The sequence below is a fragment of the Martes martes genome (genome assembly GCF_963455335.1).
Source record: "Martes martes genome assembly, chromosome: 3".
NCBI lineage: Eukaryota > Metazoa > Chordata > Mammalia > Carnivora > Mustelidae > Martes > Martes martes.
In genome coordinates, this window is record NC_137890.1 from 168,534,434 (window position 1) to 168,548,489 (window position 14,056).

Genomic DNA, 14,056 nt, shown 5'->3' on the forward strand with positions numbered 1-14,056 from the left:
AGAACACCAACTAATCTTGATTTTCTCTTTGTTTCTGTTTTGTTTCGTCTTGTTTAATGCCTCGTCCCTTGCGTTCTCTGTGTGTCCTGTGTCCATCTGTCCCCTGTGCTGTGGGCGTGGTGCTTCCCTTGCCTGGTGTCATCCCCTCCCTGCCCTCTGCCTTCTCTTCCCGCTTGCCTCCCTCCCTGCCGGCTCCCCGGGGTCGGGGTGGGCAGCATACAACGCCAAGCTGCAGGGCATGGGACACACCGGCTTCCAGCTGCGTCCTCTCCACCGGCTCCGATCTTCCTCCCTCTCCGGTTGGTTCCCCTCCACCCTTCCCCCTTACCAGTCTCTGGCCCTCATTGTAGCTCTCAGCTTCTCTTCCCCTCTTTCTCATGGACTACTTCTTCTAACCTTTGCCCGCTCTCATCCTGGTTCATTTTTTTCCATCCCCCTTACCTTTCTTCCTCCTCCTTCTGTCCTCTTCTTTCCATCTCTTCCCATTCTCTTTGCCTCCCCTCCCCACTTCCTTACACCCTCCCCCCTTCCCCCCCACCGCCACAGCCTACTTCTCCCTCCTGCCTCTCTCAAGACTCTCTCCCCCTCCTTTCTGCATGAGCGAGTGCTCCCACTTCTGCATGGACACAGGCCTGATGCTTTTGGCTTTGGCCTTACTTGCTAGGAACAGGGTCTGAGGTGACTAGATGAACTTTCAGGCTCCCCACGGACACACATGCCTTTGCAGTAAGCGTGCTTGGTGAAGGCGGGGACAGTCCAGCTCTCCGGCCACCCTGGCCAGACCACCCAGGCTGCTGGGCCAGGGTCTCAGCAGGAGCCATGCTGTGCTTTGCATGGGTCACCAGGCTCACGACAAAGAGTGGCGCCCTGGCACCTGCTATTCTGTCCACTCTTGAGCATGGTCCTCTGGGGACACGGCTGCCCCTCCGACCTCATCCCGAATCTCTGATCCTAGGACCCATGTCCAAGAGTCAGAAGCCCTGGGCATTGTCCGGGCTCTGCCAGTGACCACCTCTGTGACCCTGGGCAAGTCTCTTAGTTACTCAGAGCTCCATTTCCTACCATGAAAAAGGGAGTCATCATAGCCTGCCATGTGTATTTTGCATGGTGGCTTGACGGGCCCCAATATGGCGTACCCTGCATGGAGGGTGATGCCCACTAGCATCTGCCCATAGGCTCTTAGCTCAGGGGAGGGAGTTGCCCCATCATTTTCCCTGCCCCTCCAAGCCTGGAGACCCAGGGGAGAGATAGGCCGTGCTCAGGCTTGCCCCAGGTCATGGCCTTGAGCACTTCCAGGAAAAGGCGTAGGGGTAGTGGGGATTTTTGACTCCTAATGGCAGTATCTGGTGTTTGCATAGACCCTCCTCTTCCCAGTCCATGGAAAATGGGGAGATGGCTCTAGCAGAATGCCCCCTGTCTGCCTCCTCTCCCCTCCCTTCACCCTTTCTCGGCCCAGTGGTGGGGAGCGCAGTGTTCAGTCGGACCTGGGCGTTGGGGGCAGATCTGGGACAGTGGACCTGTCCCGAGGGGAGCTGGCATGGCTTGCCCTGGGGCTGCTAGTGTGATCGCCGTGTGGCTTTCTGGTGCCCTGGCCCAGCAGGTGGCCTCCCGGAGACCCTGGCTTTTGGAGCCCCAGGCATGCTGTTGGACACCCAGCCCCGTCGCCTGGAGCTGAGGAATCCAGGCTTTTGGAAATCGGAAGGCTGGAAAGAAGAGCTGGGTCTGCGGGGGTGGACGTGGCCAGTCCCGGGGCCGGGGGGAATAGGGGCGGTGTGTGATGAAACCTGACTCCAGGCGTTTGTCTATGGGACTCGGGGCACCTGTGCTCTGCCAAAGTGGGTGTTTGGGTGTGTGCTAGGGCTGCAGCCCCCAGAGCTCAGTGTGTGTGTGTGTGTGTGTGTGTGTGTGTGTGTGTGCGCGCGCGCTTGCACGTGTAGGGAGTGGAGCACATGGACACAGAGGCCTCGACAGAGACAGGGAACCAGGCCAAGTGACCGAGAAAGTCCTGGGGTTGAGGGTGGTGGTGTGGAGGTGTGTGGCAGGGACTAAACCTATTTTTACCATCGGTCAGTCTCTGGGACATGAGGGAGGGGTGTTCTCTCTGTGACACTGGCTGTTAGCTTGTGTCCAGCCGTCCCAGCTTGGCTGAGGAACAATAGGGCTCTCTTCCCTCCCCGCTGCCATGCCCTGTCTCCCCTCCTGTAGAGAAGGACAAGAGAGAGGGGACATGGCTCTCCAGCGCTCTGGGGCATATCTGGGCCTGCCAAAGGGAACAACAGTGAGATACTGTGTTCAGAGAATGTGAGAGGCTCTGACTGGCCACTGGTGCCATGGGGCACGCTGCAGGGGGAGCGGCCATCTCCGTGGGAGTGGAATGTGGGGTCTTTCCCTTCTGCAGAGTCCAGCTCTTTGGGGGTCGTCCTATCCCTCCCCCCGCCGTGGGACTTGAGGAGGCGTGATCGTTCTCGGATAGCTGACTATACCAGGATCTCGCATCCTCCACTGTTGAGAAGCCCCTCTCGGGCGGTCTGGCCCCTTCTGTGGGCGGCTACAGCCAGCTCAGCACCTGACTATGGAGGGTGCTTCTGGGCAAACCGGAGAGCGTTTTCTCTGTCCCTGGGGGAGATTTAGGGCCTCGAACGGAAACAGACCCACTTTTCAAGGGCAGACATCAGATCCCCAACCAGCGAACCCGGCCACCCCTTGCAAAGGCACAGGGATCTGCCAGAAAGAGGCTGCTGGGCTGGGTGAGCCGGAATTGAAACCAGCCCTAATGCATTTCTTTTAATCTTGGAGCTGAACTTAGCTCCAAACCCCTAGAGCCTTTCCCAAATGGGCCTCCTTTGTCACAATTATTATTAGAAAATCAATGGTTATGTCTGTTTCTTTCTAATGTTTTTGCCAGGAATGAAACACGCGGCAGCTCTGGACCAGGCCGCCCAGGAGGCAGGGACTCGGTGGAGGTGGGAAAAGTGGGGTGAAGGCAGGAACCCCCTGCAAACGTGGCGTGGTGCTCGGGGCAGCCCCCTCTCTGATGGCTGGGAGCCTGAGGTGGCTGCAGCCTGGGGTCCCAGGAGCTGCCCAGCCCTGGGAGAGCCTGCTGCGTCTTTAATCTGGCTTGATGGTCCTATCATGGTCCTAACAGACCCTTGTTAGGACTGTGTGACCTCCCATTTTTCTATTCGGAAAATCAGGGCACTTTAAGAGGAGGGCTTATTTGCTTTAAGTCAAGCGGTTTATGAGTCTGGTTCACTGTCCCTATCCAGGGCTGTTTTCTCTCGGTTGAGACAGCAGGCAGGCTGCCCTGAGTTGTAGAGAGTCCCAGGAGGAGGCCTGAAACCTCCCCCCGCACCCCTCTGGGTCCATCTGCCTTATAGACACTATACTAGTCCTGCCGCCATCCGGATGGGGCCCCCGGCTATGTGACCCGATGAGTCCGTGTCTCCGAGGGACTATGTGTGCATGTGCGCGTGAGCGAGTATATGTCCATCCCTAGTCTGGCATCGGCAGCCTGCTGTTCATGACAGGTCAGAAGGCTTCCCAGCCCGTGATTTTCATGGCAACCTTAGCAGCTGTGCCAGGAGCTGGAGCAGGGGACTCGCAGACCCCACTGTGGAGGGCAGGCAATTCAGTCTGGAGCAGGCCTCACAGGCACATCCTGGGGGGCCAGTGGTGTGTGTGTGCATGCATGCAGTTGTGTTTGTGTGCGCAGCGTGCCACAGGACAGGGCTTCCCGATGTGTCGGCCACAAGGCCGGCGCAGCTAGGGTCCCACGTGCCTTCTGGTGCAGCCCAGAACTTCCCCTCGCTTAACCTACCCTTGCAGGGGGTGTGGTGAAGTTAGAGCTGTGGACGTCCTGGCACAAGATCATGAAGACAAGAAGCCTGTCCTTAGGCCGGGTCTTGGCTTCTGGGCCGTGGGGAGTACGTTTTCTAGGATTTTGGAGCCAGCTCAGTGAGGCTCAGCCCAGCTGTGGGGAGACAGAGTAGGAAGGAAGGCAGGCAAGGCTAACAGCCCGAGGCGGCCTGGGGAATGGAAGGGAACACAGAAAGGCAGATGGAGCACATGACTTCAGGCCTTTGGCCTCCTGCTCGGAGGGGAGGGGCGGGGCCGGAAGCTGGACCATCTCTGGGGACAACGAGGGGAGGGTAGACAAGAGGCCAACATAAAGGCAGTTGGTAAAGGTTTTCAGAGGTGCACGAAAGGAAGGCTGGGGAGCCCCAGAAAAGGCCAGCAATATTCTAGGGTCCAGCTGGGGCTGGGGACTTCATAACAAGGCTTAGTCATTTCTTTGTTTCTTCTCGGGAGCGCCATCTGCGAGATGATGCATTATTTGCTCTCTCCCAAGTTCTTCCCCACGGGCCTGATGTTGCTTGTTGGTTGATGCAGTCACCTTGGAGACGGTCTCTTCTCTCCCCACCTTCCCTCACTTGCCTGGAAGCCCTGGCCCTCAGCCTCCAGGGTTTGAAAGGCATTGACATCTGTTTCTCGTATCAGCCCTTTGTGCTTTGAGCCCCAATCCTATGCAGGGCGGAGAATCCTGGGGAAGGCCAGCCCCACCTCAGCGGATCCCCTACCCTGCAGAGAAAGCCTGGGGTGTGGGCAGCGGGAGGCAGTGGGGAGTCCAGAGGTGAGACAGACCCAGCTCCAGCGTGGACCCTGCCTGAGACACACCGCCCTCTCTGGGGAACTGGGCCTGATCGATCCTTTCTCGTCTACAATGCTCATTGCCCTCTCTGCCCCGCATTCCTCCCAGGGGTGCAGGCTCGGGAGAAGCAGCCTGCAGAGCCCCCCGCCCCTCTCCGGAGGCGGGCAGCCAGCGATGGACAGTATGAGAACCAGTCTCCAGAACCCGCGTCCCCCCGTAGCCCTGGGGTTCGTTCCCCTGTCCAGTGCGTCTCCCCTGAGCTGGCTCTCACCATCGCCCTCAATCCTGGAGGGCGGCCCAAAGAGGTGAGTCCTTGGGCTACATCCTGTGGCCAAAGAGAGAGGAGTGGAGCCCGCCTCAACTGTCTAGGAGTCACAGTGTCATCTGCATGGCCCTGCCCTATCAGGAAACACAGTCCTCACCTTGTATCTCTTCTCTGGCACATGGAATCTGGCATTTCCTCCCTAAATAGCTTATATGCTCCCACTTTTTAGATTAACACTGAGATCAAAGTTCCCTCCTTGATTCCTAAAGAGTGCTGTTTAGTAGGATGGTAAGGGTATGACACAGACGACCACAGTCTCTAAGCTCCCAGCCAGGCCCTATAGACTGACAAGAGTGGTTTTGAATTCTTCCTAGGTGTGGGGTTTCCTTGGGAGATCTAATTTCAATGCCAAAATGTTTGCATTTCTGAGACCTGTCTGTCATGGGAGGCAGTAGCTCTCACACTTCAAAGAGCATAACAACCACCAGGGAGCTTGTTAAAAATGTTAATTCCCAAGTCCACCTCCAGAGATCCCAGCATATTAGATCTGGGGCAGGGCCTAGGAATAGGCGTTTTAAACATCCATGCTGGAAGATTCTGGTATGAGTGACCCATGTCCCATAAAATCCAGGCTTGCGAGTCATTCTGGCTAAAAATGGCTTTTGGACATCTTTTCTATGCTGCCTTCTGGCAGGACCCGAGTCCCCCATCCCCAGCCCCATTCTCTTTGGCCCTGTTGCGGAATATTTCCAAGGCAAATGTTCCTGATTTCCACCCGTGCTGGATCATGGCTTTGCAAATAGAACTTCTCGTTCTCTCAGTGACAAAGGAGTTGGGGTTGGGGGGTGGGCCATGAATGGTCAGGATCTCCCTTTGAACTTTGTGGTTCCTCGAGGAGGGGTGGGTGGTAGGGCTGGCAAGGGGACATGTGGGCTTGTTACCTGGGAAACCGGTGCTCTTCAGGGTCACAGCCACGAGTGGGCATCCCCTCCCACCTCCCCTCTTCTTCTCCCGCAGCCCCATCTGCACAGCTACAAGGAGGCCTTTGAGGAGATGGAGGGAACCTCCCCGACCAGCCCACCGTCCAGTGGGGGTAAGAGCTCCTCACTAAGCCTGTCTTTCCTGGGTCCCCGCAAGGCAGGCTCTCAGCCCCAGCCTGAGTAAGCACCTCGGGTTTGAGGGGAGATGCTGACAGAGGGCAGGGCTGAGATCTGTCGCTCTAGGTCCAGATGGCTCGTTTCACTTCACCATCCCTGCCCGACTCCCCTTCCTTCCATTGTCCACACACACGCATGTAGGGGTGCAGCAGCCACCCCCCACATCGGGATCCTCCCGACCGTCTGCGGGGTCTCTGGCCTCCCAAAGTCTAGAATTTTCCTAATCATTGAGAGGTTTTGCATCTTGTGTGCAAAACTCCACCCTCCCATCCTAAAGTGACTCTCTGTGACCTGCTGGTGTATCTCTGATCTTCTGTACCCCTTGATCTCCTTGCTCCTGAGCCCCATTTCCATCTACATCCGGGCACCTCTTCTATTTCATGCAGCCTACTAAGTTTTCATCAGGGGAAGAAAGGAGTCCCCAGCTCATCCGTCCACAGGGTCCAGGCAGGAATATTCAGTCTCTAGCCCGTGATGCACTCACGGGAGAGGCAAAGCCCTGACGGGCAGAGGCCTTTTCATCCAAAGAGAAGATCTGGATGAGTGCAGGGCTGGGGTAGTGTACCTTATTATGGTAGACGAGACAGGGGGAGCAGGAAGTGGGGTAGCCGTGGAATGACAGCGATGGAACATGCCTGAGAAGGACTCAGGGTCCCCGTGGCAGGCCTGGGGCAACCAAGAAAGGAGAGACCAGGGAGGGGTGGAGGGTGAGGACGGAGACCAGAGCTGGCAGTATGTTCTCCCGAGGGCTGGCTGTCCTGAGGGGAGAATGTGCCCTGGGCTGTGGACCTTGTGTGGGCTGCTGTCTGGGGCACACAGGAAGCCAAAGCTGGGAGTGGAAGCCATGACCCTCCCCAGGGCAGCGTGGCCCAGTGGAAATCCAGCCCAAGTCACGTTTGTGATGGAGCATTTCCTAGTGGCCGCATTGAAAAACATCATAGAAAACTGGAGAAGCAAACTGTAATTTTTTTTGTTTAACCCCAAATGTCTAAAACATTATCATTTCAATAGATAAATCAAGATAAAAATATTAATGAGATATCTTACAAACTTTTAAAAAAATTTTTATTGAGGTTCAATCAGCCAACACACTTTATCTCATCATTAGTTTCAGATGTCGTGTTCAATGATTCATCAGTTGCCTCTAACACCCAGTGCTCAATCTTTTTTTTTTTTAATGTGAAAAGAGGCCAGTGATATTACTTTTAACAGGTTTTACGGAATTCGAAAGATCTATAATATTATAATTTCAACATGGAATCAATATAAAGAGATACGTCGCATTCGTGTTTCCTACCAAGTGTTGGAGACCCGGTGTGTGTTACACCTGGAGTGGATCTCAATTCTGATTGGCTGTACAGCCGTCACCCTCCTGCCTGCCATCTCGGGCAGCGCGTGCCCAGGGCGGGCTACCCAAGAGGCAACTTTAGTGGCCTTTAGTGACTCCCTGGAATCGCTCTCCCTCCCGAGGGTGGTCTTAACCCGCCACCCTCCCGCATGCTCCGATTCCCTGTTGGTCCAGTCAGCCAGGATCTTGGACATCGCCCCATATGGGATGGAAGCCATTCGGGCGGAGTCAGGCTTAGGTTTTGTCATATGTGTCTGTTCCCATTCTTCACTCACTGCCCTGGCCAGCCCTGCTGCCCCAGCGGGGAGAATAATTCAGAGGTTTCATCAGTGCACAGGGTTGGGAGAGAGGACAGAGGCGGAGAAATGCAAGGAATTCCTCTCTCGGGAAGCAAAAACCTTGCCTGGCTTCGGGGCCGCCCACTCGTCTGCTTCAGCAGAAGAGCCCGATGCCGGGGGACGGGGGCACCAGTGACTAGGGAGCTGGAGGAGCTGGCGGTGGAACCAAGAGAAACCTCCCTCTGCTTCTTGTCCTCTTCATCTTGTCTCAGTGGTCGCCCTGTGCCTCTGCAGCACCTCCTTTACCAACACGTGCTCACCTGTGGGCTGGAGATGCTCCACGGGTGTTCAAGGGACTGTGGTCTCTGAGGCTGGGCTCATTCCTCCATGGTTAATTACATTCAGATTCATTCATTTGACAAACATTAATAAGGGTCTGTTGCAAGACGCCATTTTCAGTAATGGGCAGGGGGCTGGAGGGGGACAGAAATTGAATCTTTGTGGTGTGTGTGTGTGTGTGTGTGTGTGTGTGTGTGTGTATAAGGAGAGGGAGGGATAGAGACATGCAAGCTTAGCCTTACCTTGTTACTGGGATGTGTGCATTTGTACACATTTGTCCCCTCTGCTGTGCTATGTCCACTGGGCATCTGAGGATGGTGTGCGGACGCAGTCTGCCCCATCCAGAGCCCTGTGATTTCTCACTATTGCTGTGTGTACCTGTGTATACACCCACATGCGCACAGAGAAGCTATGTATGTAGCTTATAGTGAGAGACTGTAGCTTTTTGTTTCCAGTGGGTCTCTCTGTCTTTTGGGGAAAGGAGGAGGGGTCCAGGAGGGTCCTGGGGCTGCCGTGGGGGCCAGGCACCCGAGGGCCACAGCTCATTTGTTGGGGCCATTGGTGTGTGGCAGGCAGGCTTGGGCTCTGGCTGACCTGTGTGACTGCCTGTCCTCAGGGCCAGTGGCCTCTGCATGCTCCCAGCAGCCGTGATAGGAGACATGGCAGTTGCCACCGAGAAGTCGTGTGACTGGGCATACCAATCCCCCTGCTGTTCAGCTCAGAGTCCAGCCACGTCCTTGGCTGATGGGACAAGGCTGGACAGCCCTTTCTGACCTTGCGTGTTCCATGACACCTCTAGCCCAGCCGGGCAGCTTGGAAGGGCCCTGGGGTTTGCACAGGGAGTTGGTGCTCTTGCCAGAGGAACACCGAGATTTTGGGGGTACAGAGAGCCCCACACTAAGAAATTCTCTCTTCCTGGGGTTTATAAGTGGCATGGTTGGCTGGGGGTCAAAGACCTCCAGCCGAGGGCTGCCCAGGGGTCTCAGGGTTGGCATGGCTCCACCTGTGATCCCTCACTCCCTCCATCCTTTACAGGGTGTGCCTTCTTGTTTTCCCATTTCCTTTTGTTCTCAAAGCCCATCCAAGTGCGTGGTGTGGAAAGACTTGTGTGTGTATCAGGGGGAGTGAGAGGATGAGGGAAGAGAGAATATAATCCGGAGGAAGTCAGAGATAGCCAAGGAAAGCCGTGTGTATGCTGTAAGCTATGGCGACATAAGGGGACCGCAGTGATGCCCCTGGGGGCCCCAGGATAAAAGTTATTTGCTCAAGGTCGAGGGCCAGGGCCGGCTTGAGGGGCATTTGCTGACTTTTTCACTCTACCCTTGGAGCTGTGGAGAAACACAGAGACAGGAAAGGGCAGTGGGAGAAGGCAGTAATCCCTGGGGCTGGGGCCGGCTCCCCTGTCCTCCTTCCTGCTGCCCACCCCTCACCAACATGGGCCCACTCAAGGGTGTCCCCGCTCCTGCCCCTTTTTCCTCTCCCCACACCTCCCTCATCCCCAGGCTCACTCCCCATGTGTCCTCTCTTCTTCTTGGCACAGTGCGCTCCCCTCCAGGTCTGGCCAAGACACCCCTGTCTGCTCTCGGCCTGAAACCCCACAACCCAGCGGACATCCTGTTGCACCCTACAGGTGGTGAGTGACTCCAGCTGGAAGGGAGGTGGTAGGGGAGGCCAGAGGGAGGAATGGGGGTTGGAGGACCCCTGTGGTCCTGGGCCGAGCCTCGGGATCTCATCAAAAAATGGCCAGAGGTGATGGGTCCTCAGGACCCTTCTGGAAACAAGAAAGCCTGGCTTTGTGCCCACAGTGTGATCAGTCCTGAGGAGGGGGGCTCTCTGCAGGAGTTGAGGGGGATAGGTCCCTCTGCAACCTCGTGCCCATGGACAGGTAGGGTCAGTGCTGCTCCGAGGGGGCTCTGACTTGGGAATTTGGACGCTTGGCCTCAGTTTCCTTGGAGTTGGTTAGCTCCCTGCCAGAAGCCTGGCTCCATAACCCAGTGTACACACATACACACACACACACACACACGCAACCCTGTGCGTGCACACACACACACCCCAGTTCCCACCTCCCACTTCCTCACCACATCCCCCAGCTCCCCTCCTCCCTGTGGGCAAGGGGAGAGTGGAGGGCCCTGGTCCCTGAGTGGCCATTTTGAGCAGGCTGAGACCAGAAAGTTGTCTCTGGTTTTAGGGCTGGGCTGGGGCTCTTGGGGCCAACTTTGCTTTTCTTCCTTAGTCACCAGAAGACTGATCCAGCCAGGTAGGAGGGCAGTGACACGCATGTGTGACCCACATGGACACACAGCCGGCACAGCCTCCCCCTTGGAGGTGTCTGCATGGCCGGGGACACTGAGTCACCGGGGAGCACAAGGGGCCTGGGGCTTCCTCTCACCAGCCAGCACCCTTCTGCTTGAGATGCAAGCCCCAGGCGTAGGGGCTGGGAGTGGGGGCCGGCTTTGTCCCTGAGACCGAAGCCCTCTATCTAGACTATGTGTCCTGAGCCCCCAGGGCCGTGTCAGGGTGGACTTCACCTCTTACCCTGGGCTCCTCTGCCCCGGTCTCACCCCTCCTTTCCTGCCTCCTTTTTCTCAGTGGATTGTCTTTCAGGAAATAATCTCTGTTAATCGATCTCTCTCTCTCCTTTCTGCTTTTCCTCTCCTCCTCACCTGCCTCTCTTTCCTGCCTCTCCTTCCTCCTACCTCTCCTCTCATCTTTCCTCAGAGGAGGATGAGGGGAAGGTGGTGACGGAGCTTCCCAAAGGTAAGTGTGGCTTTGCTGTGTGGCCGCTTCCTGCTCTCTGGGTCTGGGAATGGCCGTTCTTGAGGAGCTTGCCCGGGCTGGCTCAGGGGTAGCCCTCTTTCCCGACAGGTCTCAGATGACCGGGCACATAGCCTTCTGTTCCCCACCCCCCTGCCCTGTGATGAGCTGTCACTCACCCTGGATGCTGCCCGAGTTCTGACGGGCAAGCTTGGCTGGGGTTCAGGCATAGCCGGCTCCAGGCGCCAGGGCAGTGCCATCTGGTGACAACCCCCCCCTACAGCCGCACCGCTGCTAGCTTGCCTGGGGGTGCTGCCAGCCCCCTCAGAGGGCGAAAGGATGATATTCTTCTGCTGCCTGGGGCACACTCCACGTGTGTCACTCAAAGCAGGACTTCTCAGCAGTCTTAGCCAAGAGTGGGCTTCTTGAAGCCCCTGCTTGGTGTCATATCAACACAGATGGTAGGGAGTCTGTCCTTCTGGGAGCTTGGATGCCTCTGGGGCTCTCAGAACAGCGATGGGTCCACTCCCACATGAGTGAGTCGGGACACCCATGCACGTAATTTTGATAGTTTCCTGGAGTTCGTATGTTTGTGGCTCAGCTTAACCCTCGATTTAGACGAACTCTGTTGTACGTGAAGCAGGGAATGGGACGTAAGCAGAGAGAGGAAAGCAGAGAGGGGACTTGATTGGGTTGGAGGTCTTTAACTTATTAGGGATAGAATTCAAATGACAAGTCAGAGCATGAGGTGAAATGAAGAGGGTGCCAGCCTAGGCCTTCTGTGTGTGGCTCTGGGCATCCGTGTCCCCCTCTCCTTCACCAGGGGGCCTTGGATGGTGGGGAGGCTGAGGTCCCTTCCAGCTCTGACATGTTAGATGTTCTGACCTCCCACCTGGGTCCTGGTTCTCTGCAGCCTGGTTTCCTTAAAGGTTCTATCAGCTTTTCTTTCTTTCTCTCTTTCTTCCTCTCTCTTTCTTTCTTTCTTTCTTTTTTTTTTTTTAAAGATTTTTTATTTATTTATTAGTCAGAGAGAGAGAGAGAGAGAGAGAGAGCGAGCGAGTGCACAGGCAGACAGAGTGGCAAGCAGAGGCAGAGGGTAAAGCAGGCTCCCTGCCCAGCAAGGAGCCCGATGCGGGACTCGATCCCAGGACGCTGGGATCATGACCTGAGCCGAAGGCAGCCGCTTAACCAACTGAGCCACCCAGGCGTCCCTCTTTCTTTCTTCCTTTCCTTTCCTTTCCTTTCCTTTCCTTTCCTTTCCTTTCCTTTCCTTTCCTTTCCTTTTTCCTTTCCTTTCCTTTCCTTTTTCCTTTCCTTTCCCTTCCCACAAACGCTCTTAGTGGGAGGGTCTGAGGGGAGATTATCCCAGGAGCTGACAGGCCCTGGATGCTGTGTTTCTCGCTTGGGGGCGATGCTTCAGAGAAGTGAGTATTAGCAGTTATGAACTGAGACCTGCCCATTTTGCCTCACAGATGCCTCTCAGGCTTCACGGCCCCGAGGCCTCCGGCCCTCTTCCCTGTGTCCTGGAGCCACAGAGTTTGGAGGGGAAGGTTCTTGCGGATCTCCTCAGCTACACCCATCATTTTCACGGATGTGGGGCTGAGGCCTGTGTTGTGGGGTTGGGGGTCTGGGGCTTCTGCCCAAGGCCACAGTGAGGAGGCAGCAGGACCCAGACTGGACCTACTCTTCTCTGTCTCCTCATCCAGGGGCTATTTCAAGGCCCTCCTCCTGCCTCCAGGCACTGTGCCCTGGGATTCCAGCGTGGGGTTGGAATTGCTGTTGCGGCCTGGGGGGCGGGGCAGGAGAGGGGCAGGGAGCAAGGCTGTGGGCAGCCTGTTCCATTTTCCCTGACTCATGTATCGCCTCCCGGGTCAGACTAAAGCACATTCTTTGCTGACCCTCTGAAGCTCTGCTTGATTTCCCTGCTGAGACTTTGATGAGAAATTCAGAAAAAGATGCCTGTGAGGAAAAATGATCAGAGGCAGAATTACCCAGCTAGAGGAAGAGCAGACTTCAAGGGAATCTGCTGTGGTCAAGGCACCGTGCTAAATGTTTGTCGTGCATTCATTGTCTCATTCACTGATTCATTTATTTAGTATTTTATGTGCCTACCGTGTGCTGTGCCCTGGGCCAGGCTCCGGGAATGTAGTGATAAAGCAGTACTGTGATTCCTCATCTCATGGAGCATAGGCAGGAACAGAAGCCAGGATTAAATTACTTGGAATTACCTATTGAGAGAGAGCGCCAAAGGGAAGGGATATAGTTTAGGAGACTTCTGGCCAAGAACCTGACTTTGGCAGAAGAAGTAAGATGTGAGGGTGAGTGACATTAACTTGGTGAAACTGGCAGGTGAGAAGAGCATTCCATGTGGAGGAAAATCATGTACAAAGGACCTGGGGTTGGAGAGGATTACATTTTTTCCCCCCTAGGAACAGCATAATCAGTGAGGCTGAGAGTAAGAGGGAGCTAGAGGACGGAGCAAGGGGGAATGTGGTCCGGATGAGGTTCAGCAGGAGTGGACCATGTAGGACCATTGTCACACCATCTTGTTTAGCAATCACAGACGCATCCAAAAGAAAGTGGTAGGAACCCCATTTTACCAAGGAGGAGATGATGTTTAGGGCTGTTAAATGTCTTGTCTAAGGCCTAACACAGTCAGTCAGGGGCACGGCTGAGAGTGAATGCCCGATCTGTGGAGGCTGCCCCCTTTTCCATGTGACTGCTCTGGGCACAACCTCTAAACAGTGGGCCTGGGGACTGGGCACTCTCCTCCATGAAGGAAGGAGAGGAAGAAAGCCTGTAGCAGTAAAGATGTGAGGTCAACATCAAGAATATCTTCCCAGGTGAAACAGGGAAAGAAGGTGTGGAAGCTTCTTTAGGTTAGATTCTGTCCAGATGACCAGCAGACTAGATCCTTGGGGGTGGGTGTGCAGTGGCAGGAAATGCACCTCAGGGTGGTGAAGAGCTGACCACACCCTGGGCCTGGTGGGGCCAAGTCACTCTTCTGCTTGCTTCTGCTCTCAGCAGCCAACAGCCACTTAGAATAAGTCTGAGTTCTGGAATGTTCTTTGTGAAGCACCCTCGGGCCCCACCTCTCCTACTCTTCCCAACTCCTTTGGGTGCAGCTGCCCCAGGACTGGATGAGAGGAGGAAAGTAGCAGGAGAGGTTGGGAGAGAAGGGTGGAGGGAGGCAGGAGCGGGTGTGGCCAGGATAGAGGCAGGCTCCGGGAGGGCTGCTTAGAAATGCTGGTGTGAGGCGGAGCA

The 14,056-nt window shown here is 55.7% G+C and overlaps 1 protein-coding gene across 1 annotated transcript in view; it reads left to right on the top strand.

Moving 5' to 3' along the window:
- The window catches only part of TNS1 (tensin 1), a 133,766-nt gene that overhangs the window by 95,670 nt on the left and 24,040 nt on the right, over positions 1-14,056 (top strand). Inside the window, exons 18-20 of the mRNA XM_080798523.1 lie at positions 4,757-4,953; positions 5,931-6,006; positions 9,576-9,668. Of these exons, the coding sequence (XP_080654649.1) occupies positions 4,757-4,953; positions 5,931-6,006; positions 9,576-9,668 (366 nt within the window). The remainder of the gene's footprint in view (positions 1-4,756; positions 4,954-5,930; positions 6,007-9,575; positions 9,669-14,056) is intronic.